At 39.0% G+C, this 26,719-nt stretch overlaps 2 protein-coding genes across 4 annotated transcripts in view; both read left to right on the top strand.

The window, feature by feature from the left end:
* The first annotated feature begins 572 nt into the window (after positions 1–572).
* Positions 573–19,328, top strand: LOC139771643 (protein RUFY3). Of its 3 annotated transcripts, XM_071704574.1 has the most exons (13): positions 2,237–3,327; positions 3,458–4,142; positions 4,664–4,842; positions 4,914–5,023; positions 5,480–5,687; positions 5,802–5,965; positions 6,063–6,225; positions 6,298–6,414; positions 6,586–6,726; positions 8,705–8,802; positions 11,739–11,955; positions 12,771–13,031; positions 18,333–19,328. In XM_071704574.1, exons 2-13 carry the CDS (start codon positions 3,779–3,781, stop codon positions 18,471–18,473), a joined length of 2,163 nt encoding a protein of 720 aa, XP_071560675.1. In that variant the 5' UTR covers positions 2,237–3,327; positions 3,458–3,778; the 3' UTR covers positions 18,474–19,328. The 3 variants fall into 3 exon arrangements, with proteins under 3 accessions (XP_071560677.1, XP_071560675.1, XP_071560676.1); XM_071704576.1 differs by lacking the exons at positions 2,237–3,327; positions 3,458–4,142 and adding an exon at positions 573–788; XM_071704575.1 differs by having other exon boundaries at positions 2,244–4,016.
* Positions 19,329–24,061: 4,733 nt separating this feature from the next.
* The window catches only part of LOC139771648 (protein amalgam), an 81,799-nt gene continuing 79,141 nt past the window's right edge, over positions 24,062–26,719 (top strand). Inside the window, exon 1 of the mRNA XM_071704580.1 lies at positions 24,062–24,151. Coding sequence (XP_071560681.1) covers positions 24,079–24,151 — 73 coding nt within the window. The 5' untranslated portion in view covers positions 24,062–24,078. The remainder of the gene's footprint in view (positions 24,152–26,719) is intronic.

Genomic DNA, 26,719 nt, shown 5'->3' with positions numbered 1-26,719 from the left:
GGAAAAAGAATTTTTTAGTTTCGGCATATATAAAAATGCGGCAATACGATCTAATAATAAGATCTAAATAAGAATTGATACCCCAATAAATTTCCTGTCGCACATCCATTATTTCCAGAAAACGGGAATTGATCAAATAATCATTCGTCTTCATTCGCGCATGGACTTTTACTTCTTCAAGAGTTCTCCGACATGGAGACGCGATATTGTTTTACATCGTGATTCTTTACACCGTCTCTTGGTCCAATTGTAAGCCTTAGTATTAACGATCGTTCGACAAGAGCGAGGACAAGAGTTAAAGAAGATCAATGGCAGACTACATTTGCTCGCTACACTTGTTTCAATTTCGTCACGTTACTCCGAATCCCTCGTTGACTATCCAGCTCGGCAGAGTTTTGATGTGGGCGTGCGCGTGTGTCGCGTGACGGAGCTAGAATTCTTACCACGTGTTGGCAAGAGGAATGACGCGGCCGAGCGGCAGCCTGCTCGCCGCAACAGAGAGATATTAACACGCCTACAGTCTATACCCGCGTATATACGTATACGCGCGCTTCTGTGTCGGCGAATGCGCCGTTAGTCGAACAGTGGGAACGTAAATATGGCCGCGGAGAGTGGCGACGGTTTGCCAATATCCCCGTCCGAGAAATCGCTCACCGGTAGCCTCGCGTCCGACGAAAACGAGAAAAGTGTCTCGCGTTCGCCGTCAAGTTATTCCATACGGGAGGACAAATGGCCCGACCTCGTCGTGTCCAGACCCAGAAAGCTGGACGCCTGGTGGTTGCCGAGACGTGAGTACACAGCCCGATGGTTGCATGGTTCCACGATTCGGCGCGCTTTTCAAAAGTCCGCTGCTCGCGGGCTCAGGCTTTGGCGCCCGCGTGTTAAGCGCGCGTGGACGTACTGTGCGCGCACGTGTCTCGCCATCGTTGCTGTTTCTTTATTGACGATCGTTCTGTGTCAGCATAGAGACGTCATAAAAACTCTCCAGATAACACGTGTTCCAATAACTACGTATAATTGCATTTGGATATATCTGACGATCAAGCTGTAAACGGCTGCACTTTTCCTATTACGAAGATCATAAGCGTCAAAAAATTTTTCTCGTGCGCGATTACATGAGATTATTAATTTGTATGTTAAAGGAAAGAGACATGGTTTTTATTACATGGTGATAATATTTTTATATTGTATAAGATTTAGTTTAAGTCACGATGTAAAAAAGTAACGCTCTCTAAAGAACGTGATAATAGATTTTTTTTAACGAAAAAGACGGAATAAAGACAAATGGCTTTAATTGAGTCTTGTTGCTCCTACGTGCAAAGTTTTCCATTGTTTCTGAATTCCTTATAATTATTAGTGGATATACACGGAGAGAATTTTCTCTTAAAATTTACCCTGAAATCACGATAGTTGTGGGACAACATGTACCACCAAGAATTTTATACGAGCTATTCTGATTAATATCTACCATAATAAAAAATATTAATATCTATTACATTAAAATATAAAATATGTTTGATTAATTTTACTAAAATATATCTAGAAAATTTCAATAATTGTTCAAAATTTACCAATCTGCTTGGTAATTTTTATCACGTTGTTTGTAAAATGTCTTTTGTATATTTTAAAAATTCCTTGGTTGCCAAGTTGTCCCAAATTTGTAGTGAATTTAAGGGTAAAATATAACAAAAAATTCTCTTCGTGTATAAATACGCGCTATAAATACGTCTCAGCAAGCATGTTAGGAATTTCTGTAAACATTCTAAATTGTTTGGATTTTTTTTAGCAGCCCTAATAAATTCTATTTCATGTCTATTCAAGCTGTTGGGAGCAATGCAATAAATACTTACAATTAATGAAACATGTAATATTTTAAAAATAATATAAAATAAAAGCATTGAAACGTGACTCGTGACTCCGTATAGAGACGGTCGACCAAATCTGTCAGCCGATTCGATTCCTTCTCACACATATTGACTTTATAAAAAGTTGATTTAGAGAATGAAGATTAGGAATGAAGGAATATGAGATAAATGGTAATTCAATTCGGAAATCTATATTTTATTTTCTTCTTTCTAATATAAAATTAAACGCGATTATATTAACAAATTAACAGATTAAGAATATACAAGTTAATGCAAGCAACAATCACAAATGTTTGCACAATATTCAAATTATAATTCATAATAAAGCATTAGAATAAATTTGACAAAGTTTACTAAATTAATTTGAAAAAATTGTACTGTGAAGTTTGCTAAATATTTTTATCAATACAGTTACTCAACTTCTGTAATGTCTGTTTATTTTTTTGACGCTCTAATTATATCTCGAGCGATAGTGCTTCGCCGGGAGCAATGATATCGCCTGTACATATAGTATACAATTCTTGACACGTGTACGTCTATCTGTCTTGTGATTAATCGTGACCGAATGAAAACAAAGTCACAATCACAATCACAATTTGTTGTATTCGTACGTTGATCAACATTTTAATAGGACGTTTAGTGAGACATTTTAATGCTGTTTTTTTCTTGTGATTAAATAATTGTGATGTGAAAATGTATGATTCAATTGTTTATACTGTTAAATTTTTTACATAAGAAACCCGTATTTATGGATACTCCAGTTCTATGTGACATAATGAATACATGCTATGATAATTATTAATTCAAGTGAGATAGTTAAAGGGCATGTTAAAATAAGACATTTTACAAATTTACAATATTCATTTATAATCGTGCATGTGACAATATTGATCTTATCGGGATGCCGAAATAAAATTTTGAAACATGGAAACATGCGTTACTTTCTTTTTTACCATCCTACTCTTCTCTATGAGAATTTTGTAAATAAATTATATATTTTCTTATTGCTCCGTGCTGCTATACCGGTAAAGCAATACAGAAAAGTGATGGCAGCACCACACGGCAATGCGCAACGGCACCTGTATTGATTATCGTAGATGGAGGCAAAGTCAGCGGGAAAATCAATATCCAAGCACATTTTGCCGGCGCTCTCGTTATTTTCGACGTGAAATTTTCCTCGCTCGACACTCTGTACTCCGATTTCCAAGTTGTTTCTATAAGTGCGCTGATTCCTGAGCGTGTGTCGCTTTGTGAGCGAATAATTACATCGTCGTGAAGGACTACGATGTAGTCGCGTTAGTGCGCGTTCACCATTTCTTCTTCGCTTGAGCTGAGATTTAATTGTCGTCTCTTCGATACCTGCAGCTTAACTGGAGCAGCATTCCTTATCAAAGAAAGCATCTACTTGTCGTTAATGAGACAAGTAGTGGTGATCGAAGGATAACACCTGAAGAAATAACAAGTAACAGGAGGAGGGGGGCGACACAACTATCATACGCAGATTTCTACGTTGTTGCCAACAACGTAAAGTCTGACTGCAATATATCGTTACTCACTGGTGACTCATCTATTGCGACACATTTTTCTCACAGCTGATCGATGTAACAGAAAGAAGAAGATACTTTACTATACGGATTGAGCAAGTCATTTTATGAACTAACAGACACATAGACTAAAAAATATATATATTGAAAGAATAAATCGACGCATATTAATTGTGATCAACTCGTTATTTTTTAATAACGGGAAAAGCATTTAATTCGAATAAACGAGCTACTCCAATCTACAAAGATTATTGCAGAATTATTGAAGAAAAGTCTATGCAAATCAAGCGTCTAGTGAACGATCGTTGAAAGATATCGCATAAATCTACGAAATCGATTGAGACAGAGACGGCAGAGGAATCGTCTTCTATGCGGCAGGAATCCCTGACTGGTCTGAAATTGCGGCCGCCGGGCGATCACGGTGGTGTACATCACGGCGGGGTCATGCTGGAGGAAGATATGGCCGGTGCTCAGGACACAATATATCTGTGCAATTTTCGAGTGTCGGTAGATGGCGAGTGGCTCTGTCTGAAGGAGCTTCAGGATGTCGAATTCTCGCTCCAGGATTCGATGCAGCGGTCACCCTCACCGCCGCTCGCTCTCAGTGGTATTAATCATCATCATGATCACCGTCATCACCATCATCATCATCTGCAACAGCTTCCCGAGCAGCGAGAGCTTCGCGATATTATGCCACCAAGTCCACCGCCATTGCAGCACGTCTCCAGCTTGTGTCCGTACTGGATGTTACTGCACTCACCCGCATTTTAATTGGCGGAAATATATTCGGAGATATATTCGAATCAGTTTTCTCTTCTTTTTTTTTCGCTCAGCAAGATTTAACTGTGTTATTATAACATTTGTCCCGTTTACGAAACAAGTATCGCTTTTCTTGCTCATAATGGAAAAAAAAGTTTCTTCCTCTTTGTCACGCTTTAGCGTGGGCGCTTTGGTTGGAATGCATTTCTTCAATAGCGAAACCGTTGCAATTCTTCGCTTACGGTTGCACTTCTTTATTTATTTATACTTTTTGTTTATTTTAGAAAGTACAAAATTATGAAATTGACGCATACCGTGCTACGCAATATCATTCTTATTGTTTAAGTTTCAATATGATCTTTAAGGATATTTTCATATTCAGGACTGGACACTTGCTACTGAATTTGAAATCATTAGTTTAAGTATTGACGAGGGGAAAAAAGAATTAATCGAGATTATATACCGCAAGTCAGAACAGACGTATTGTTTTTGCAGCACGAGATCCGGTGATCATCGAGAGGAGTAATCTCGTTAACATTTCAAAACTAATCGTCAAGGAGCTGATTGAAACATCCTTGAAATATGGTCGTATGCTCGATTCCGATCATATGCCGTTGCAACATTTTTTCATCGTCCTTGAACACGTGCTTAGGCATGGTTTACGGCCGAAGAAGGTAAAACTTTGCCATCGTGCGGACAGCGGAATAATTTTTCCAATCTGATATTAACTGGCCTCCGATTTCAGGGTCTTCTCGGACCCAAAAAGGAGCTGTGGGATATTCTTCAGCTCGTAGAGAAATATTGTCCTGAAGCACAAGATATTACGTCCAGCATTCGTGATTTGCCTACTGTTAGGTACTATGTATTTCTATTTTGGGCACTGTGATTCATATTTATTTGCTTGAACTTGTTCGATTTATTATATGAGTAATTAACAATATTTTGCATTACCGCAGTAAAATAAAAATATAATGTTTTGTTAGGAATTTTTTTTTAAAACGTGATCGGTACATTGTATGTTAACCAATGATAGATCTTTTAGATTTTCTCAAGAAATTTTTTTGAAAAGCTTTTTTATTATATATTAATATCATTATTATACTTTCGCTTTTTTATTATCGGCATTTATCGAAAGATGCGGTAGTGTTTCATAACTATATCCTTTCTTTTCAAATCAGATTATTCAGATATATAATTAATAATTACATTAATTAATTAATTATGGAATTTTTATTAATTTGAAATTTTTGTCGATTTCTTTGTAGTAAATATTTTTGGGATATAATATTTTGAAATCACTGTCATTTTTAGGACGGCTATGGGTAGGGCGCGTGCTTGGCTGCGTATGGCATTGATGCAAAAGAAATTAGCAGATTATCTCAAAGTTCTGATAGATCACAGAGATGATATTTTGTCCGAATACTTCGAACCAGATGCTCTAATGATGAGCGAAGAGGCAATTGTAGTCATGGGCTTATTAGTGGGATTAAATGTGATCGATTGTAACTTCTGTGTAAAGGTCAGTCTGAATTATTGTCGCGTTTTTCACATACATATATGAAAGTGTGCATGTATGCATTTAATTAGAGTGATAATGACATTAAGCCAAGATCGATTGTAACTATTGCAACAGGAAGAAGACCTTGATTGTCAACAAGGCGTAATCGACTTTTCGTTATATCTGCGCAATAGTAATCATATACCTGGTGAATCGCCAGACGATGAACTCGAAAACGACAATATGACCACAGTGCTTGACCAGAAGAATTATATCGAAGAGCTTAATCGACATTTAAAGTAAATATCTCGTTATCTCGCGAATTTTAAATGAAAAGTTGCGCATATAACATACGAATGTTATTGTTCGATTTGACATTTTCTCTGTCGATTTTAGCGCGACGGTAACGAATCTCCAAGCTAAAGTAGAATCTTTGACGACAACGAACGCTCTTATGAAAGAGGATCTTGCCATTGCTAAGAACAATATTTTATCGGTTCAAGACGAGAACAGACAGCTAAAGAAGGAACTTGGTATTGAAGTTAAAGATGCAAACGAGGTATATAAACGTCGTTGAAATTACGTGTTACGTACTGATTGCCGTATTGCTGAAGAATCGATTTGATTTCAGAATGGAAAGGTACCTCTTAAAATAACAGAAACTACTGCTGAAATCGAAGAACTCAGATGCAGAATAGAATCTGAAAAGAAATCTCGGCAAGATTTAGAGAAAGAACTGGAACTGCAGGTTAATAAGGGCTCATATTGTTTTATGTGATATTTATATTTCTGAATATTTATATATAAATAAAATATTACAATTTTTGATACCTTCCTACGACAATGTAGACTTATAAAAGTTAAGTACATGAAAATGCACATAGCGATTGATGAGTATTTTTTGACTGTTTTCATACAGATTAGCATGAAATCCGAAATGGAAGTAGCTATGAAATTGTTAGAGAAGGATATACATGAGAAACAGGACACTATAATATCTTTAAGGCGACAACTGGAGGATATCAAGTTAATCAACTTGGAAATGTACAAAAAGCTGCAGGTTGTATAACTTGCAACTATTCTTGTATAATTTTTTAATCTCCGTGATATAGCCTACTTGCATTTTATTTGATCAATTACTTTATTAAATTTTATTTAAGAAGAAAGAGAGAGAGAGAGAAGAAGAGGAAACGTTTATTTCATAATATATTAATAATTTTCTTTTAGTAGTCCCGTTTTAATTTAGAAAATTAATCATATAATAAAAAATTTTTACATCTTTCGATAAATAATATTTCTAATTAAACACATGCGACATTTGATACAGACAAGTGTACTATATTACGGAGACGTGATTTCTTTATATAACTTACTATTTATAAAATTTTTTAATCACAGGATTTATTTTTAAATGAAACCATTATAGTTATAGCACGGAAGTGACAACTTGCTTTACTTTTCCGCATTTTATTGATATTTTCGCTATTTATTAATATTTCAGCCTGTTAGTGAGTAGTTAAACTGTCTTTTATGCAAGATAGGTTGTTGTTACACATTCACATTACACTAGCGTATTTAGGCGCTTTTTCGTGGATGTGCTGACAATGGGTGGGAATTATTATTCCGCCGGAATCTTTTCTTTCTCGGAGAGGATTTCGACGGGCACATAAATTCTCCGTTTCTGGACGTGTTTCCCTTGTAGGAGTGTGAGCACGAACTGACACAGAAGGGCGAGATGGTGAGCCGTCTTCACGCGAAGACCAATCAGATCGGCAAGATCCTTAACAACCTCGAGAAGTATAATCATTGGATGAAGGATGGTGAAGGTATACGAAGCCCCACCACTCCGGGTGGCGTATCGAAATCTATTCTTAATAAGACTAGCCCCACCATCCCGAGGGGTTGCCCACCCTTGCCACCCGCGAAGAATGCGACCACCCGGCCGACGCCGACGGTCGATCAGCAGCGCTCTCTTGACGAGCAGCCGGCGACAGCCTCTAATGACAAATTGAAACAGAGTCGTTCTACCTCCGAGATTTCCATGAATAGTTCAACGACCGAGCAAACTGCGAAAGAATAGAGACAGCCGCCTACCCTTACACGATTAATTCCACAGCGGATCTTGACACTTCGGATATCGCGGCTATTCAGTGCTGCACGCGAGGCGTACATTTTTTATACGTACACCCTACAGAGTCGTGCAAAATTACTTTGCCAGATTTCCTACTTGGGTTTCGCGCATATAGCATACTGTCGTACACATCTATTCAGTGCCACTTTTGAAGATTAATCGATGTTACGTTGATAAATTATGTGTAATTACTGTGATGTAACGAAATGATGCAGCAGACTTCTCTAAAGCACTGAATCGAGTTGCCGACGCTTTAATCCGATACAAATTGTTACGTTAAAGACAATAATTCTTGTAGAAATTTCTACAATATTGCAATATAAAATACATGTATACACTAATATTTTTTTATTGAAGAAATTATTGATCATAATTTGCCAATTAACTAATTTTAATTATGATGCATGGACGCATGGAGCGTCTTGAAAAATTTGTCAATTTGTTTGCAATATTGATGTGCGAAAAAATAATATCCTATAACAATCGCATGACATGTAATAGAAATTACTTATTTACTATTATAATAAAGAACTTATCAAAAATTATAATGTTATAAATTTGAAACCTAATATATTTTCAAAATAAATTTGTTATATATTTGCTTATCATCGATAGATGCTATCCTAAATATTAGACGCAAGACAAATTTTATTTATAGAACTAGAAGTTTAAAAAATCTGAAAATTCCATCAAGCATTTCGTTACATCATGTGTTTGCGAAAATATCATACATTCTACTTTCTAGAAGATGCGTCATTCTATTAAACTCATGCTATCATATGCTTCATTATTACGGAAATGATTTTCAACCCATTATGCATCACGTTGCTATTCCAGGTTTAGAAATTTGGGCAAGCCAAAATCGTCTCTTTCTCTTTCGCCTGTACTCAATAAATATTTATTTCAGGAGTGCGAAGGCTCACTTAAGCATAAGACAGAACTGATTACAAAGCTGGAAGCTAAAACACTGTCAATGAGCGAGACCATCCAGAAAATGGATGAGAAGTATGTTTTATTTGTCTTTCATTAGTGTTAATTAACTTATAAGTGCAATTTGATCACGCGCATACTCGGGATTAAAAGTAGCGCGCGCGCGTAGTTTAATATAATAACTATACACACATCAAAAAATGTTTTGCGCTTTATTATCTTGTGTTCCTATACTGAGGCGTTAACACTTTTTTCTGCAAAGCATTTTATCTGATCAATTACTAAATAACATGTTAAAGGTGTATTGATAAGCCAGCTTTCCTTTAATATCGTGAATTTCTAGTATAGGATTTCTATATGATGAGTGAGGTGATGGAACTAGTTTGATCAATATTGCTTTATCAGCGTATTAATCTCATCGACATTTCTCGTGCAAGAATGCAAACGTGCAAGAATAATAGAAGTGTTACGTGTTTGTTATCAGCTCATTTTCATTTCATTCGTAAAACAGTGAAGACTTACGTATATTTCAGCAAACGGCTCTACACTCCTTGTTGTAAATAATTTATTTTTCCATTTCAGAATATTTCATTCTTTATTTCGTAATTATTGTAATTAGCAATTGCATTTTTAATATATCGAAAATTCAAACTACGCAAAACTTTTTTTTATGCATATATATATATGTATATATATATATACATTTTAAGATATTTTGTTGCTCCATTTTCAGTCTACGTAGATTTAAACTTTTGCGCGTGAAAGACCGTAGTCTTCTAATTATATAAAAGACTACATTTATCATTGTAGAAATACGAAAAGGGCTAATGTTCGCATTTCTTATACGCTTCAAAATTTTGATTGAATCACATTGTGATCGAGATATTATTCAGAAAAATGTGACATTTGAGATGTGTAAGAACTTGACCATTCTTTTCCATCAAACTTTTCGCGTGATGTTAGCATTTCTTAAAGAAGCGTTGACAATGTCTCTCCATATTACTGAACAATTTTAGCAAGCATTATTTACGTACAAATATAGGTAGTTGTTGTGATAATATTTTCCTATCAGCTGTCGTTATACGGAATTTTCGGTATGCGAATGGTCATACCAATATTTAAATAAAGCACGCACGCAAATAAATGGACAGCTCTAGCTAGAGATGATTTATTTTTTACTTAGATGTCGCGAATGTGATCGGATTTAGGTAGGATAGATTAAAGACTCGCGAAGCTCTAGGATTAAACGAAGTCTTATCGTCTCACGGGGATATTGGTAAACTTCACTAAATGGCTATTACACAAATAGTTATATTAATATGTAGCTGTTAATATATTGGCAAGACATATTTTAAAGTCTTTTGCAATAATCGATAAATTTATACATTATCACATAATTATATCAATAAAATTCATTAATGCTGTCGAACAGGGAAAAGTAATATCATCGAACATCTAATCATTCGATATCATTTTTATCACTTTTCCATTATCTGCTAATAACCTTAAGATGAACAAAAATTAACTTCTTATTATGCAAGAATTTTCGTCTGATATAATTGCAAGGGGAGATGCAAATTTCCGTATTTTTCTTCTCGTATCTAAATTAAAACGCTCGTTTTTATTTGTGATAATCGCGTTTAAGGAACTGATTCGCGATTCCGCTTCACCAAATCATTCCTTTTTCATTTAATGTTCATACATGAAAATAGCTGTGCTACGAGTAAATTATTACATTATTGATATCTGTAGTCGATACATTTATCCAAGACATTTTTCCGTTTAGATGATAGCGTTACTTCCTTATTGGAAGTAAAATGTTCGATGGTGATTAATTAAACGTGCCATATCCATATTACTGATATATTTACCTACTTGTATAAGCGCAGTGAAAATTATAACGCACTCTGACACTACGTGTGCTTGTACCAACACTACGAAAATAAATTTATGATAGAAGAGAGTGTGAGTTTGTTTATCCCAGAGTCATCGCCGATTAAATTAAGACGCCACGACCTAATAAAATTTCTGTGACTCATTTAATTGATGAATAAAGTTCTTTCCTTATTTATTCTTGTATATATAATTACTGTTTGTATGTTAATATCTTGTGAGGTAAGTTATATATACATTATAGCATTATCAAATAAATTACAAATTAGTAAATTATATAAATGCAACGATTTTATTGTTTTGTTAAACTCGTTTGTGTATAAAATATAAAACAGTATAATACGTATAATACGTATTTTTGTTTTACTTTGATATTTGGTCAATGTAATACATGTGCACAATATGTGCTATTAATTATATTAAAAGTAATTAAATATAAAATATAATATCAATTAAACGTAAATTTTCTGGATTGGCACTTTTGAAATTTTATCCTTATATTTGATTATATTCACATTAGGTGTATTAATTGATAATATTTGATAATAATTGTATGTTTTTCGTCCATTTTTCAAAATGAGATAAATGATTTTATTGTTTTATGTAAGTTTGCATTAATTCTTCCACATTTGTTTATGATGCAATCAGTAAACAGTTCCTTAAATGCGCTTTTCGAGAATACACTTTTATTTGCTTATAATACATATATAACATTTATCTTGATAAAATTCTCAATTAAATAATAAATATATATTTTTTAGTAAGTTTTTTTAATTTCTGTAAATTATATATAAAATATGGAAATATACTTCTCTGCAAATGAGCAGGCATAAATAGCGAATCGCAAACAAATTAAATTATTTCTTGGCGATAAATATAAAATTGACTACTGATATCATTCGGTATTTTCGTATTGAGCGAACAGGGTCATCATCTTAGGTATAACCTTAGGTATAACCTTCACGCATCATTACACTCACATTTCGAAACCCTGAACTAATCTTGGAGCAAGGTACGAGTTAAAGATCGTCGAGCCAATTGAATAAGATAGCTTCTGGCGGTGTAGACGCGAGTTTTATGTCTTCGACGTTTAAGTACCACCGATTTGACTTAATCAGGTGCAAGGAGATGGATGGTGTCAGATCGGGGGCGGAGGAGAAGGTGAGGATCCTGGGTGCCGAGGCTGCCGAGCGAGAGGCGCGGACGAATGGGGTCGAGAGGGAATTGCGACTTGAGCGCGAGTGGAGAACCTCCTTGCAGGAAACATCGATCTGTAACACGGAGAAGATCTCTCAATTACATCAGGAGATCGATCAGCTGAAACGGGTGTCCGAGGTACGTATCCACGCGCGCGATCTGTATTGCCTTTTAAGCGTACCCGCGAATAAATCTCACGGTATCGCCGCGTTATCGTCACGCCGACTCGTAAGTTCAGACAACGGTGAGCCTCGACGGAAACAGCGATTCGATCTTTCTATTTAAATCTCATCTGCGAAACCTGGATTATAATACCTAATTCAATTCGCACGCTGCGACGGAGATTTATCCGCCTTTCGATAATAGAACCGACAGTAAGTACTACGGTACCGCCGCGCCGCGCCGCCCGTCCTGAAATAGATTAATGAAATTTATTTCAAACTACTGAATTTTTATTATTTCCGCGAATCCCTAAAGCGTATTACGCGCGTTATTTAGTAGTTCTATAATAAAGATAAGTTAATTCTCTCTCTTTTTTTAATCTGGACGCGAGACAGTGATATCCACCGGATGTACTTCAACATAATAACTATAATTAATGTACAATGCATAAAAATATAATATTCCCAGCGACGTGAAATACAAAATTAAAAATTAGACGGTGCCCTAAAGTATTGTAAAATAAAATAGCATTTTTTGGAACATTGGAAATACAAGAACATATTCAGATTTAGATACGTATACAAGAATAATTAAAATTTGAAGGTATAATTTATAAAATTAATATAATAACATAACAGAATGAAATTTAGATTATCTAAAAAGATTTTGTATATACATTTTGGATATCGATTACATCTCATTCATACTCGAGTCGCATCTCAGCAGCCAACTGATTCGCAACAATGGACGAATGAATGTGTATATGCCGAATAATCATGATTTTGTTCCAGAGGTACTTGACGCTGCAAGAAGAGTTTTATGCCCTGAAGGAGGTATGCGGTGAGCAGGAACGAACTCTGGAGGAACTTGGGGGACAATTGAGCGGGGCCAAATTAGCGGCGGCTGAACTGCGCGAGGCCGCTGACAACGCTCAGCTGCAGCAGCAGCAGCAGTCGGCACTGCAAGAGGGTAGCTCGGTAACCTGGGCAGATGATCGGACGGTCACCCAATGCAAGGGGTGCAGCCGTGAGTTCAACATGACTCGTCGCAAGGTAATCAAACTTTTTAATTGCTCTCACGCCTTCGTAACTTTCCTCTCTTGCTCTCCCTCTCTCTCCCTCTCTCTCTCCCTCTTTCTCTCCCTCTCTCTCTCTCTAACTTTCCGCCTCAACTCTCGGTTTCTCCGGTTTCTTCGCTGAAACTATCCCTCCCCCGCCTTTCTCCTTGCCATGCTCTTTCGCCTATCCGATCTATTCGCGGAGATGGTTCACGCGCGCGCGAAGAGCTCGGCTGAAAGCGCGGCGCACCGTACGTAATTGTTCAATTATCCCCGCCGTTCGGGAAATTACTGCTTACCCTGATGTGGATTCCAGCCGTCGGACTCGATGGAGGAGACAAGGCGAAATAAGCGCGCGCGCGCGCGCTAAATGACCAGGATCGTTCGGGTCGTGGCAGGCCAACAGACTTGGCATCACCACGGGATACATTTACCCTCGGCTGAAGATCTGATGGCGCTCACAGGGCTGGGCGCTCGTCAGGTCGTCAGGATCCCTCGAGATCGAAATCGCTCCTCGCGCGCAACAACTTTGATGCACGACAGTCGTATTATTAGAGATAGCGGGCTATCGCGTTGCTTGGGTCGGCAATTACACTTAAAGGCTTTCGTTTACCTAACTTCCCCCTTTATTAAATCGCGATAGGCCGTAATGAGGGCCGGAATTTGCGGATAGATAAGAGCCCGGCTGAGGGATTACTGGGCTTAAACAAGTTCTCGAGCGGCAGTTGTTAAGCACCTGCCGCGAGAATACGGCGGCCCACGCGTCCGCAACGCTTTTTAATTCGCTCATTAGGGAGTGAGAGACGTGTCGCGTTACACGGTAAAAGCCGAGGCGATATTCCCCGGGCTGCGCAACGAAGCTCGGTCAGAGAACTCCTCACGCCCGCGCCGGCTCGTTTCCATTTTTTGAGCGCGAATCACGCGTGCCAGCACGACATGGGCGCTTAAAGTATTCGCGCGGAGATCTTGATCGTTCCGTATGCTGCGGTTGCGTGCATCGATAAGGGAAGCGCGCAGCGCGCCGACAACGAGTGAGTATATTCGTACATTCGTCATACGGATAAATTCTGTAGCGGGATTTACGCGCGGTCGAGAGTTTATCGAAATTACGCAGACATGAGCGATAAATAATAGAATTTATCGAAATTAGCTGTATGGGATAACCCACCAATGCGGAAATAACTCGCTCGCGGAAATTCCAAGAGTATATCGCGTACATCGTGACCTCTCGTTTGCGGTCATCAACAATTCGGAATAACCCGCTCGCGGGAATTCCAAAAGAATCGCGTACATTGTAACCTCGTTTAGTCGTCAACGATTGTCGTAACGATTAATCGTGCATGACCACGTGTTTCTGGCTATCACGCAGAACGCCAGGGAAAATCTTCTCTTTAGCCGTAAGCCTGGGATATTTACGGAGCGGCGTTCCTTTTTTTTCAGAACGTCCAATTACATTATTTGCACCATCATCCGACATACATTCATGATTACGCGTTGTGCATGCATGGCCCGCATGCATATTCAGTCGACAATGTGATAGAGACGTTGCTCGCCCCATAAAATACATTAGACCGTATTCTCTTCTTTGCTTTACGTAGCCGACGGTTCGAGGAATATACGTTGTGGCCGCGCGCGAGGAAACGGGTTACGGGGGAGGGTTGAAAGGAGGGCGTAGGAAAGGGTGGTAAGTTATTGCATAATAACAAGGCAGTGCTCGGGTATCCTTGTTACTCATTTTTCGCCCGGTAGGTGTATTACCATACTGTTTAATATAGAATAGGCCACCCACGGCACGACCAGCTGTGTGGGTGGGAATCGTGCCAGTGGGCAAGCCGCGTTCCGTTAGCAGGTGCGCAACGGAGAAGCCCCGCGCCGTATGGGAGAAGGCGCGAGACTTTCGAAAGGTACACGGGTTTGTTTGCGGGCGGGAAAAAAAATGCGGGATGGCCGCAAGCTCTCGCGCGGACAAAAGCGGGCAAAATAATAATTCTCCTCGTGTTGTGGTCCACATCGCTCAGCGCGGCGGTTGACCACGGTTAAGACACTGTAAGCTCACATCATGGCATTTTAAATGCACAATGCCCCGCGGTATCGCCCCGGCGCACGTGGCACACCGACAATTCCTTTGCACGTGCACTTGACACAGTTCCCGCGGATTGTACGAAATTTTGATTCCGCGGCGAGAGGTGTTAACGAGACGGAGCGCAAAACTTTTCCCATGTATCTTACGCGTCGCCGGGCGCTTTAATTTGCTCTCGGTAACAGCAAATTGCGACAACCAAGTTTCATCTTGTGCAGTAACAGCATGTAAACATTTTCTAACGGACAGAATCAGAGTTGAGTCAATAGCTTAACGTACGTAAAGTATAGACATTAATTTGAATCAGTCGTGTCGAGATGTGTGTAAATATATACGATATTTCCGTTCAAAACTTATTATACGTACTTTTACACATTTATGCAAAGTAAACATCCTTTTTTCTTCTGTTGTTCGCCATGAGGGCGATAAAAACATGAAATACTTCTAAAATATCATGGGATTATTGCGTAAGGAAGCATACACGATACACTTGCGATATTGGAGCATCATAAGCAATATCATGTTGGGCACAGATGCTGATAAGTGAATATTATTCGCCGCCGCACACCGCCGGCGATGCGGTAGAATGGTGCCGTAAAGGATGCACTGAGAATGTTCCTATGTGTTGTATAAACCTGAAGCGAAGCTAAAGACGCTATTTTACAGATGATGAATATGCATATTTCAAAATCGTTATTAATCTCTCTGAATTCTCTTGGAACTCTGTTCATTCTATTCCAAATTAAGGCAGGCTTCACGACGATGTAACCATCTTAACTTTCTATCATGTGGGCCATGTGGCCTCTTCAAATCTTGATAAAGCTAACTTTTGATAAGAATCTAAGTTTGTTTGGAATATATTAACACATTGAACATATCGGTTATGAGACCGATAAAGGCGACTATAATTGCAAAAAAAAAAAAAATACTTTGCGTTCTCCGTTTCATCCACGAAGATAAATAAGCGTGCGATGGCATTTGCGTCTTTTTAACTCTTAACTTTAGAGACGAAAACTCATTTCCTTGCTCATGCGATTGCATAAAAGTGAGTTTGCCCGATGTTACGCGCTACAAAGGCGAGCGAGGTAAGCCGCGAGACGGTCTCTTCGGTTTTACCCAAGACTTTCGCGTCAGCGCCAAGAGTCAAGTCATCTCGCGGGAAATTTATAGATCGCGACGGTCGATCATTTGCCCGACAGTATCTCTCGAATCTGATCTCTCAGACAGATTTATTCGTCTTGGAAAGTATCTGTAAGTAGGTATCTATCACGGTTAAGATAAGGCGCGCTTGAGGCACGCCGGTTACGGAGTTGCGGGCACCAATCTACTACGTTTCGGTCGTAAGTCATGATGACGGTTCAATAATTAACTTCGCGAGGAAATCGGTTATCGGGACGATATTATTCGGGCTCTTACTTCCCGGTAATAACCGGGCAACCACTCTCCCGCACACCCTCATCACCCTCGCGCTAAGAGGGAAACGACTATCCGACTGTCTCACTTAGAGGATTCAATTTAGATGTAAAATTTAGAATCGTCGCCTCGGTTACGCTTCTCTTTTGGCTTTTGGAGCACGCGAATACCACGTTATTATAATTGACTGTCGGTAATGGCTCGAAAATAAGGATTACCGGGATAATAGAGAAACGGGGGCGCGAGTAGGGGCGCGCGCGCGAAATGAACGCAAAGATGAAACGCATGGATACCGTGGGGTACGTTCTCCCCCGTCGCGACTTACAAATTTGTACGGATTCCTCGTGTGATGAATCGATGATGAATTCTTTACATTAGCTCTGAACAAGAGCCACGCTATTAAAAGAAAATTTAATAATATGACAAAATATCTAGAATACGGGACGCCTTTATTTTTGGCTAATATTTTTAGTATCTTTCTTCATTTATATTTTAGCATCTGCGATTTTAAAGAAGGCTACAAAAAGACGAACGAGGCTATTAAGACATTCTGCATAAACGATGCGATTAACACGAATTTGTTTCACCTATTTGCCCTTATCTTCGCTGTTTCTCGTTTGTCACTTTCAGCAGCTTGTGCCAGTCAGTCCTGTTCCATGTCCGTCTATACCTCAACAATCTAACGACTCTCACATGGAAATGACCTGTGCAAGAAACACCGCAAAAAAGTATTAAGCGCTCTCTTACCTGAAGTTGACGCGCGGACAATAGTATCCCCGGTGCCGAGTGCAAAAAGCTCCGGCCGTTGTCCGCGTGCCAGCTTCAGGTACGGGCATGCACTTTTTTTGACCCGAACGTAACGAGCACACGTAATCCGTAACTGCGAACTACGCTACAGAGCTTTTTACTTTTCAACGTGTAGACCTGAGGCGGGCAAAACTCATCGCCATTATACCGCCGCGAAGTTATGATTGGTTTGGACGTTTCGGTTTAAATCCTAAACTGTTAGCTACGAGATTTAAAACGTACTATATTTACATTGCCCCGGGACAATCGAGATATCTTATAAATTATTGTCGATTCTCAAAGTGAAATTGGTTGAACTCAATAGTCGAAGTTAAATGTCAATCCGCCGCATTATTAATTTACTCCTACTTCGTAAATGTTTTACGAATGAAGTTACAATATAAATTGTAAATGTAATAAAGTATATATTATGTCTATAATTATATATATATATTTATTTTAGATCTTTACGTCTAAATGTGACAAATCTTTCTGTGACAAATGTAGCTTCACTTCTAGAACGAATAGATTAGTAATCATTGAAGTTTAATAACCAATTTTCTGTTTTTTTAAATAAGTGCAAACGTGAACACACTAATTTTTCTATTTTGCCATACGTTTACATATTATTGTAGAAGCTGATATTAGATACTTATTACGTAATCTCGTCATTTATAATTATAAGACATTTGAATGCTGGTATATTTTTATATTTATATATGTGGAAATGCATGGCTATTTTATATTCAATTTAAATGTAAAATCAAATAAATGTAATTTTATATTTATATTTTTATATATTTGATATGTTTGATATATCGTAGTATAAATGAACATATATCATTAAAATATCAATTTTGATGATATAACTCGTAACGTGAATATGCAAAAACATTTTATAGTAGGTATTAACTTTATATTCATAATACAATAGTTTATTTATCGATAAAGGTAAAGCTTAACAATTAATATGAATAGTATAATAGTAAATATTTGTGGCTATTGTTTCTGTTGCAGCACCATTGTCGCAGTTGCGGGAACATTTTCTGCAACGCCTGCAGTGACAATACTACAGGCTTGCCGAACTCAACGAAACCGGTACGCGTTTGTGACGAATGTTATATGCTTCAGGTTAGCCGTTACTTGGTGGTGCGTTAATACTCCGCATGCCATTGTTCCTTTTCGTAAGCGAATTGCAGAGATTTCAGTCCAATGCGAAGTTTCGAAAAAGAAAGAAAGAAAAAAATCGAAAAGGCAAGAACAAAGCAAGAACGGAAAGGTAACGAAATCTGTCCGCAAATGTAATCTATAAATTTGTACACATTTTGTTTTTACCATACGTAACCATTTATTGTAAATTGGCCGTATGCGATGACGGACAAATCACTTTACCAAAAGCGATATTTTTTTTCACATGGAATCTTTTTCACACAAGATACTTTCACGATATTTTAGAGTTTATATATACGCGATGGGAAGGGGAGTTTAGAGAAATATTCAATTTATCAATTTTTATTATACATATATATACTGCAACGTTTCTAATGTATTTTACAAATAACCGACAAAGATATATACGATCGACGGAATTTATTTTCTCGGACGTATTTTATTTTGTCATAGAAAAACGTTTTTTCATTTCGTGGCACAACAATTACGATTATTTCACCGGTTTCATGAATGACGAGAGTTCAACGATCTGATTGTATAAATACTATAAATGTATACGAGGTGAATGACGAGAGTTCAATGGTTACGAATTCAACGTTGCACATTGCTTTTAGTACGGTCTCGATTATAATTACATTTTTTTACGCTCAACTTGGACAGGGTGAGATCATAACAGCGATATGATCATACTCCGAATTTGATTTATAAAGTCTCGAAACTGCAGCTTTACTCGCGCGCGCTGCAGCGTCCAAAAACGCGTGCCTGTACAACGATATTTTTAAGATATTCTATACTGTCTGAAAAGAGATATTATACGTAAATAAATGAGATGGTTTTCTAAAACGTGCGTTATTTAATTCTAATCTTTTACATTATCTTTTACATTATACAAATATCATATGGAAACATGTTTATATTAGAATGTCTCGAGGGAGAAGGGAACAGAGATATAAATTATCCCGTTGTTGCAGTTCTTTGTAGACTGTTTATTAAAATTTTCTTTAACTGGGAAGAATTAATTAAAGGCGGTACTACGTAGCAATGCTGGGAGACCTTTGACAATCTTGCGCAAGTACACCTCAGACGTCTTTGATGTTCCAGAAAACCACAATAATTAATTAAATGTATTTGAAATTGGCAGACTCATTCACAGTAATTTAACGCCGTATGTGATAATAAACGAGGATCATAATTTCTGTCAGAAATAATAAAGATTTCGCACACTATTACTTCTCATCACGCGAACTGTATTATTATTTTATCAAAACTTTTTAAAACTTCTTAAAACTACAGTCTAATTAGTCGGTACTCAAACATTTTCATATACTCTTCAAATAGTTCTAGTACGAGCGATTCAACGATTGGAAACGTTAGGGCGATATATCTGATCCACTTCTCTACTTAAGTTCTATTACAGTGACATCGATCCTTCAGGAAGTATTAACAAAAAAAGAGAAACAGGAATGACTTCTTCTTGCACGAAAGCGATTCGAAAGAAAGAAAGCGGCGCGGCGCGGCGGCCGTAACGTGTAATCTAGCTGCCGAACGTAAATCCGTTCCTCAGGTGCATATGCCGGTCTCTCTAATCTCTACAATGGGAACCACACGCCATCCCCCATCGACTCCTCCAACGTTGGAAAAGCAGTAAAACAGTCGGGCCGCCCTCCATCGCGCGCGCCGTTCTTATCCTTTTCAGACGTTAACAATGCCTACCACCACGATCCCGGGCGCCGCATAAACGTCAGGTAGAGAGAGCCGCGCGTGTGTCTGTGCGCGCCTGTGTGTAATATCTGTACGGTACAAGTACGGTGTTAAGGGAGTTAACGGTGTCGTGTTACATGTATGCTCGCGGATACTCGCGCTGCCTGACTGCGGTAAGTTTCTGGCAGGGTTGGTTGTGAGCCGCGGCGGGACTGCCCCCGTAGGCCAACTTGTCGGATATCTACGACTTTCGAAAGCTCGTTAGCCGCGAGCGTGCACGCTTAAACGGCCGCTAAATTGAAATCGATCCTCGGCCGCTCGGCATCGATCGCCGCGGCCTCGACGATTGGCGCAAATATATCCGCTTCCATTCTGCCGTTCTGCCCGGCGCGCGGCGTGGTGTAGCCGCGATGGAGTACCTAGTACAAGGGTGCACGCGACAATTGCGCCCGAATGAGTTCGGTCACACTCATTGCAACCTGGTTCTCCAGAGCGGTCGGGAAGGGAAACGGAGATAGGCTCGTACGGAGGAGATCGAACTTTACCGTTGCGATAACACTCAAATCATTGAGTACGTGTATTCCGCCATCACGGAAAATATGCAGATTAAATCGCGCATTATTTAGATTATTACTATTTAAATGATTTATGATATTAGATTCTTACTCTCTTTCCTATACTCTTCTCGCGGAATGCGACGCTACTTCTCGTTTAATGATAGTGTGCGGAACGTGATCAAGTTATGATAGTATTTCGTTTACGTTATCGCGACACGTTACAAATTGAAAAATAGACAAATACAGTGTCGTGATCGCGGATCGTTTCGAATCAACTAACGTAAAAGAATATTTTCACAAAATACTTTCGTAAACTCCAGATTATACTGATTATTCGCTCCGAAATGACGAGTCAGCGCGCGAGTGCGCGATCATGCACAAATAAAATAATGCACTACGTTACGGAGCATTAATGATGGTATGGCGTGTCTCACGGGTCGTGGCACGCGGTGCCAAGATCATGAAGGTAAAGTTGCTTTTACAGTGGAATCACTGACACGCAAAGTGGCTTGGTCGCACGTTCTTATATCGCATGTCTTTGTCAGAAAAATTGACTGGCCCTTCATCTTTCATGATACGGAGTCGACAAGTAGCGATTCGTGTCGCGGCTTATGGATGTTTACATTAAGTGTGTCTTCGATATCTCGGATATATTAAGATATTTCAAATTATATATGAACGTGGATTACTAAGATTGAAGAATTTAAAGCGCGAACGCTTATATACACATTAATATACATATGGAGGGGTAAAAGTCATAGTGGCGTAAGTCAAATTTTTTTAAATTTTTTCTTGCGTGTATAGATGCAATTTATACAATATATAAATTGCATTTATGCATACGAAAAAATATTTTTAAAAATTTGACTTACACCACTGTGGTTTTTACCCCTCCATATGTACATTAGTTATTTTTTCGTTTTACGTCCATATAAACGACTTTCTTTATGCGCAAATGATTGCGCGCAAATTATGTTACGGGTGAAATTCCCGTCGAGTACTCGCGCAACGTCAAATTGAAAATTTCAATCTTGTTAGGCTCACGAATGGAATATTTTCTCAAGCTTCAGGAACAGAAGGAAGAGCTTCTCGGGCGCGTTCCGCCACATCCGTACCTAGGGGAATCGCATGCATGTAATAAGCGAAAACAATTGTACGTAATGGTGCTGAACCGGAGGTGCGATTCCATCAAGTGGCACGCGTGCTCGAAATAGTATCCGCGGCGAGCATGAATTATCACGCGAGCCACTTCCATCGCGATTCTTCGAGGGATAAATCGTTGATAGGGATTGCGCTACGCCAAGCTCTCCGTATGCCGCAAAGGTGTCCTTCCCGATTTCGGTGTTTATTTACTGTTTAGCGCTCGCTGATCCGTTTTTCGTGCCGATAAAATACTATCGTGTGTATCGGAGCGCGCAGCGACATGCAATCATGCAAAAATAAAAATTTTCTGCCACGATCGAACGCATGGGAACTTCACGAGGAGATTTTTGCTGCATGAGCGTGCATCGCGAATCGGTTCGGCAGAAATGGTGACAAAAAAACTATATGGACATGAAAAAAAGAGCAATATTGCATACGTATCACGCTACGGGTGGTAAAGTGAATAACAATTCGCTGATGCATCGAAGCGTAGAAAGTTACGAGAAGCAGTGAAAACAAATGATTGTTTTCCGTAACAATGCGTCGATAAACTGCTTTGTATTTCATCGATCGTTGCTTTGTATTTGTTCTGATATTTTCGGAGTTTTAATACGATTTCTTAGTTTAATGTAGATGACACGTAAACAACATGCAATATTTTAATGTGCATATTTCAAACAATCACATTTATCGAATGTATGAAATTAGAAGTCGCTACTTCAAGTTTGATAGAAATAGCATATTTGTCTGGAAAATAAAAAAGTTTTCCAATAACTATTAATTAAACTATAGCAATTAAAAATTAAAAAGACATCCAAGCAACATCTGACACAATAGTAATATTTTTAACTCTATATAATATAAAAATATATTCAATAAATGTATTTGAAAGTTTCCAATTAGAATAGCAAGCGTGCAGCGGAAGCGATAAGTTAAATGCCATAATTGAAATCCGACGTGAAATAAATATCAAAATACTTAAAAATTCATCCGTGCTAAACAAGAAGCAGATGCGGAGCAAAATAAGATCGTTAGAATGATTACAAGGCAATGTAATTATTGCGAAAGTAATTACCTACAAACTCGCTTTTTCTCGGCTTTTTCGACAAGCGTTCTCATTAATCAAAGTGGACTTACGATTAGACAAGTTTTGTTTCTTGCGTACGGCTCTATATAAATTAGAAAAAAAAATTTTATATTAATCACAACTCCAGTAACAATCTTAATTTCGTAAAACAAATATAATTTTACATGTAATTATTGATTGTTGTAAAATTTATTTGATAAAAAAGGTTGTCTATCAATTTCCAATTTAAGAAAAAGAAACTGGATATACGAGTAAAATTTGAAATGGTTAGTTTTTAAATTGATTAATTTAAAGTATTTAAATAATTATTTTTATAAAAATGAGCGTTGAAATTTTTCAACTGAAAAGTCTCGTGAAAGCCAATTGCATGATATTAAACTTGCATGTTATTAATTATTAATATAATGAAAATAGTAATAACGTGGCAAACAGTAGTAATTGATTGTCTCAAAAGCAACACTTATCAATTCCACTTTTTAATAAATTCTTAATTTTAATATTGGAGCACATTCTTCATAAATTTTTTCTACTTTTAATTTTATGGAGTCAATTAGTTTATCTTCTGAGAGGCTCAATTGTTTTCGGTAATAGAGAAATCCTTTTAACATTTTGATAGATTTTGACAAGAAAAACGGTTACCATATACATGCATACCTACTTTAAGAAAAGATATGTAGATATTTTCGATTCGAGGAAGTCTCAATATGTTTCAAAGTTTTTCAAGGAAGTAATAACGAGATTGTTATGTACCGTACTTCTTGCGTTCGCATGCATCCCGTGTATGTATGGCTGCACGTGCATTGCAGTTCTTCGTCGAACATGTGTACGCGGCGAAACGCAATTGCGTCACGTTTGCGCTTCGTCGCGTTCGAGTTTGTATCGCGTTTGATAGTAAACAGAGATATTTCCGCATCTCCTCGCCGTGGTCCGTTCGGCTCACCGCGGACGACGCGGAGTCGCGTAAGTTGCAGGACGCACGGAACGAGGCAGCACGCAGGCGCCCGCGTGGTTGGCGGCAAAGCGGAACCGCGTCGCGACGGTGAGCGTCGCGGCGCCCGGCGCGTTTACTCCTCAGTTGACGTAGCCGCGTCGTCGACGTAGCAACATGCTCCCCGTTCTCGCGATCCCGGTGTTCTGCGTCGCGACATGGGTATCCGCGCTGAACGATCCGTCATCAGGTAAAAATAATTCATCCCCCCCCCGGCAAGACGCACGACTTCCCCCGCACCGATTCTGCACGATCCGAATCAGCGTTACGCACTTTACGCAATTATGCAATATAACATTTCCTCCTCTCGATGAATTCCATCTTAGCCGTCCCCGACGAGAACCGTCGCGCGATCGAAACCACTGCCAAGCTCGAAGGGCCCTCGCGATCGAGATCTTTGTGAGCGACAGAGAAAAAGGGGTAGCTCATTGCATTGTTTTTATGACTTTTCCGCACGAGGTCTGCGTATTTAACCGTGCACTCTCTTTCTCTCTCCCTATCTCTCTCTCTCTTCCTCGGGTATTTCCTCCGAGGAAATTTTACGGTCGGATTTTACGATTGCGGTTTGTTTATTACGTGGATGATAAAAGTCAGTAGGTGATTACGAGCCGGCCGTAATTTAAACGAACGAGATTGGCCACGATCGAGTCGCCTATCCCGCTGTATCGCCTCACGTCACGACGAGTCGCGTCGCGTCGCGTCGCTTTGTCGCCAGGAGCTCTGCTCCGATCCCGCGGGAACGATCGTAATGCGGTATCGCAAAGCGAGTTTATGTTATTCCATTGATCGCGATTGTGGGATACGTTGTTCGATCGTAAAATTTTCTGCGACGAGTCTGTAACCACAAACACACAACCAAGGCTCCTCGCTCAATTTTTCTTCACTGTGGCGTTGATCTTTCGAATCAACATTACTGATGTCGGAAACGAAAAATCTTTTGTTCCAAAAGTTTCCTCGCATCGATTGAAATCGCGGTCGCTAGCCAGCTAGTGTCTGCCGTAAATGGTAAACGGGAAGTAACCAAAAGTGGGTGTGAGGGTGCGCATTCAAATGGGAACGCATAGAGTCGGCGTTGTGCCATCTCATTACCTGTTTTGTTCTTTCTTCCGCGCACACATCGGTCCTTCTTCTTTTCCGTTCCCTCTTGGCCGCGCGCAAACCCGCCGCCGCAATCGTTCCTATGGCGAATCGTGGCAAGTATAAATTATCACGGGCGGAAGTTAGTCCAGCAAACTCCCCCTTATCCTTTTGCGTGATAATAATTACTCCTCTTTCTCGACCGGTCGGCTGGGAAATGGGTTCTTCAGCCGTCGGCTAGGACACCTTCGTAGATCGCGCCGGCGATCATCCGTTTATTCGCGCCCCGGCCCGGACACGATTACTCGTACGTCTCACGATGGCGGGACAAACGGCAGAAAATTTAAAGGGAGGTAATCGCGAGATTTCCGGACGCCGCGGCGTGGCCACCGCCGCCGCGCGTCGGCACGTGGGACGCCAGCGGGATTAGGTGCCAGTGAAATACGCCGGCGCCATTAAACGCGCCCTGCGCTGTAATCGCGCGGGCTAATGACTTAACGTCGAATTATCACGCCGTCGACCGAAGGCTCCGTAAATCCACTTGGTCTCGCCCGCCCGTTAATTGGCCGCCTCTTACCGCCCGAATTAGTCCCGCATTAGTTGCAGCAGGTCCCGGTTGACGCCGGGTCGAACGAGAGAGGCTTGACGCTTTTTAATCCGCGTTCTCGGGTCGCGTCACATCGCACCTTGATAAGGCAATTCGATAAGGCCGATAATAAACACATGCTCCTTTAAATCTAGTCGTCACGTGAGTTATTTACGCTGGAATGCCTCTCGCAAAGAGATATCGATGAAAGCCGTGCGCGCTAGAGACTGTGACTTACGATTTTTAAAATTGTTAAGTCCTCTATATACACAAATTGCAGTATCCGTAACGTAAGACGTACCGTAAGAATTCACCAATTACGTTAAGTATTTTCGAACCGTAATACTGTCATTTTCAAATAGACATGATGCCAATTCGTGTGTGGAGGCCCTTACAGCCCTAATTCATGCACGACGCGCCACGCCGGAGCGAAATTTTTATCGTGCACAAATAAAACAGATAGTCTGGATTCAAGCGTATTTTATGCATTTTGCGAATTAACACAATTATTTGAGCACTATTCGCGTGAGCATTTTTTACCAAGCATTTATTATAAACATCTCAGAATTGTCGCGACTTTATGTCATTCTCTTTATGTATTTTTATGGATTGTGGGGCATTCGATTAAATTTGTATATTTTTGAAAGTTTTATAATCACGATTGAAACAATTAAATACTAACTTACCCTGCTTGCAATAATACCGGTATCTTATAAAAACATATCTGAAGTTTAGTTTGTATTTCGTTATCGTAAAAATCGCTGTTTATATCACAATATTTTATTTTCGTATCCGTACGTTATGAAGATTAATAGATGAAACAAAAATATCGAAAGTACTGAGAATTTAAACAATCAGTAAAGTAGAAATTTCTTCTGCCGCTACTGTAAAATTAGATTTTTTATGTTACAAGGTGTTAGGCTATTCGTTAGGCTTTTTATATAATAAAGAAATTAATTTCTTTATTATACGCAAACTATTTTCATTAATAAAATGGTATAAATTGATCACAAAATATTCCAGACTTTAAATAAACTATACTTGCAAATAACACTGCGATTTTGAAAGTATCCATAATATCATGTTTAGTATTCA

This window comes from Temnothorax nylanderi, unplaced genomic scaffold (genome assembly GCF_030848795.1).
Source record: "Temnothorax nylanderi isolate EJ_2023f unplaced genomic scaffold, tnyl_v1.0 TNYL_tig0042_pilon, whole genome shotgun sequence".
In the NCBI taxonomy this organism is placed as follows: domain Eukaryota; kingdom Metazoa; phylum Arthropoda; class Insecta; order Hymenoptera; family Formicidae; genus Temnothorax; species Temnothorax nylanderi.
Note: the sequence above shows the minus strand (reverse complement) of the source record. Positions and strands in the feature narration are given on the sequence as shown.

Bases quoted from the DNA above. Each gene is read 5' to 3' on its own strand.
- LOC139771643 (XM_071704574.1), top strand. From the start codon at position 3,779: ATGCGGCAGGAATCCCTGACTGGTCTGAAATTGCGGCCGCCGGGCGAT. The intron at 5,688-5,801 runs GTCAGTCTGAAT...CTATTGCAACAG, and splicing joins ATTGTAACTTCTGTGTAAAG to GAAGAAGACCTTGATTGTCA. The intron at 8,803-11,738 runs GTATGTTTTATT...TGACTTAATCAG, and splicing joins ATCCAGAAAATGGATGAGAA to GTGCAAGGAGATGGATGGTG.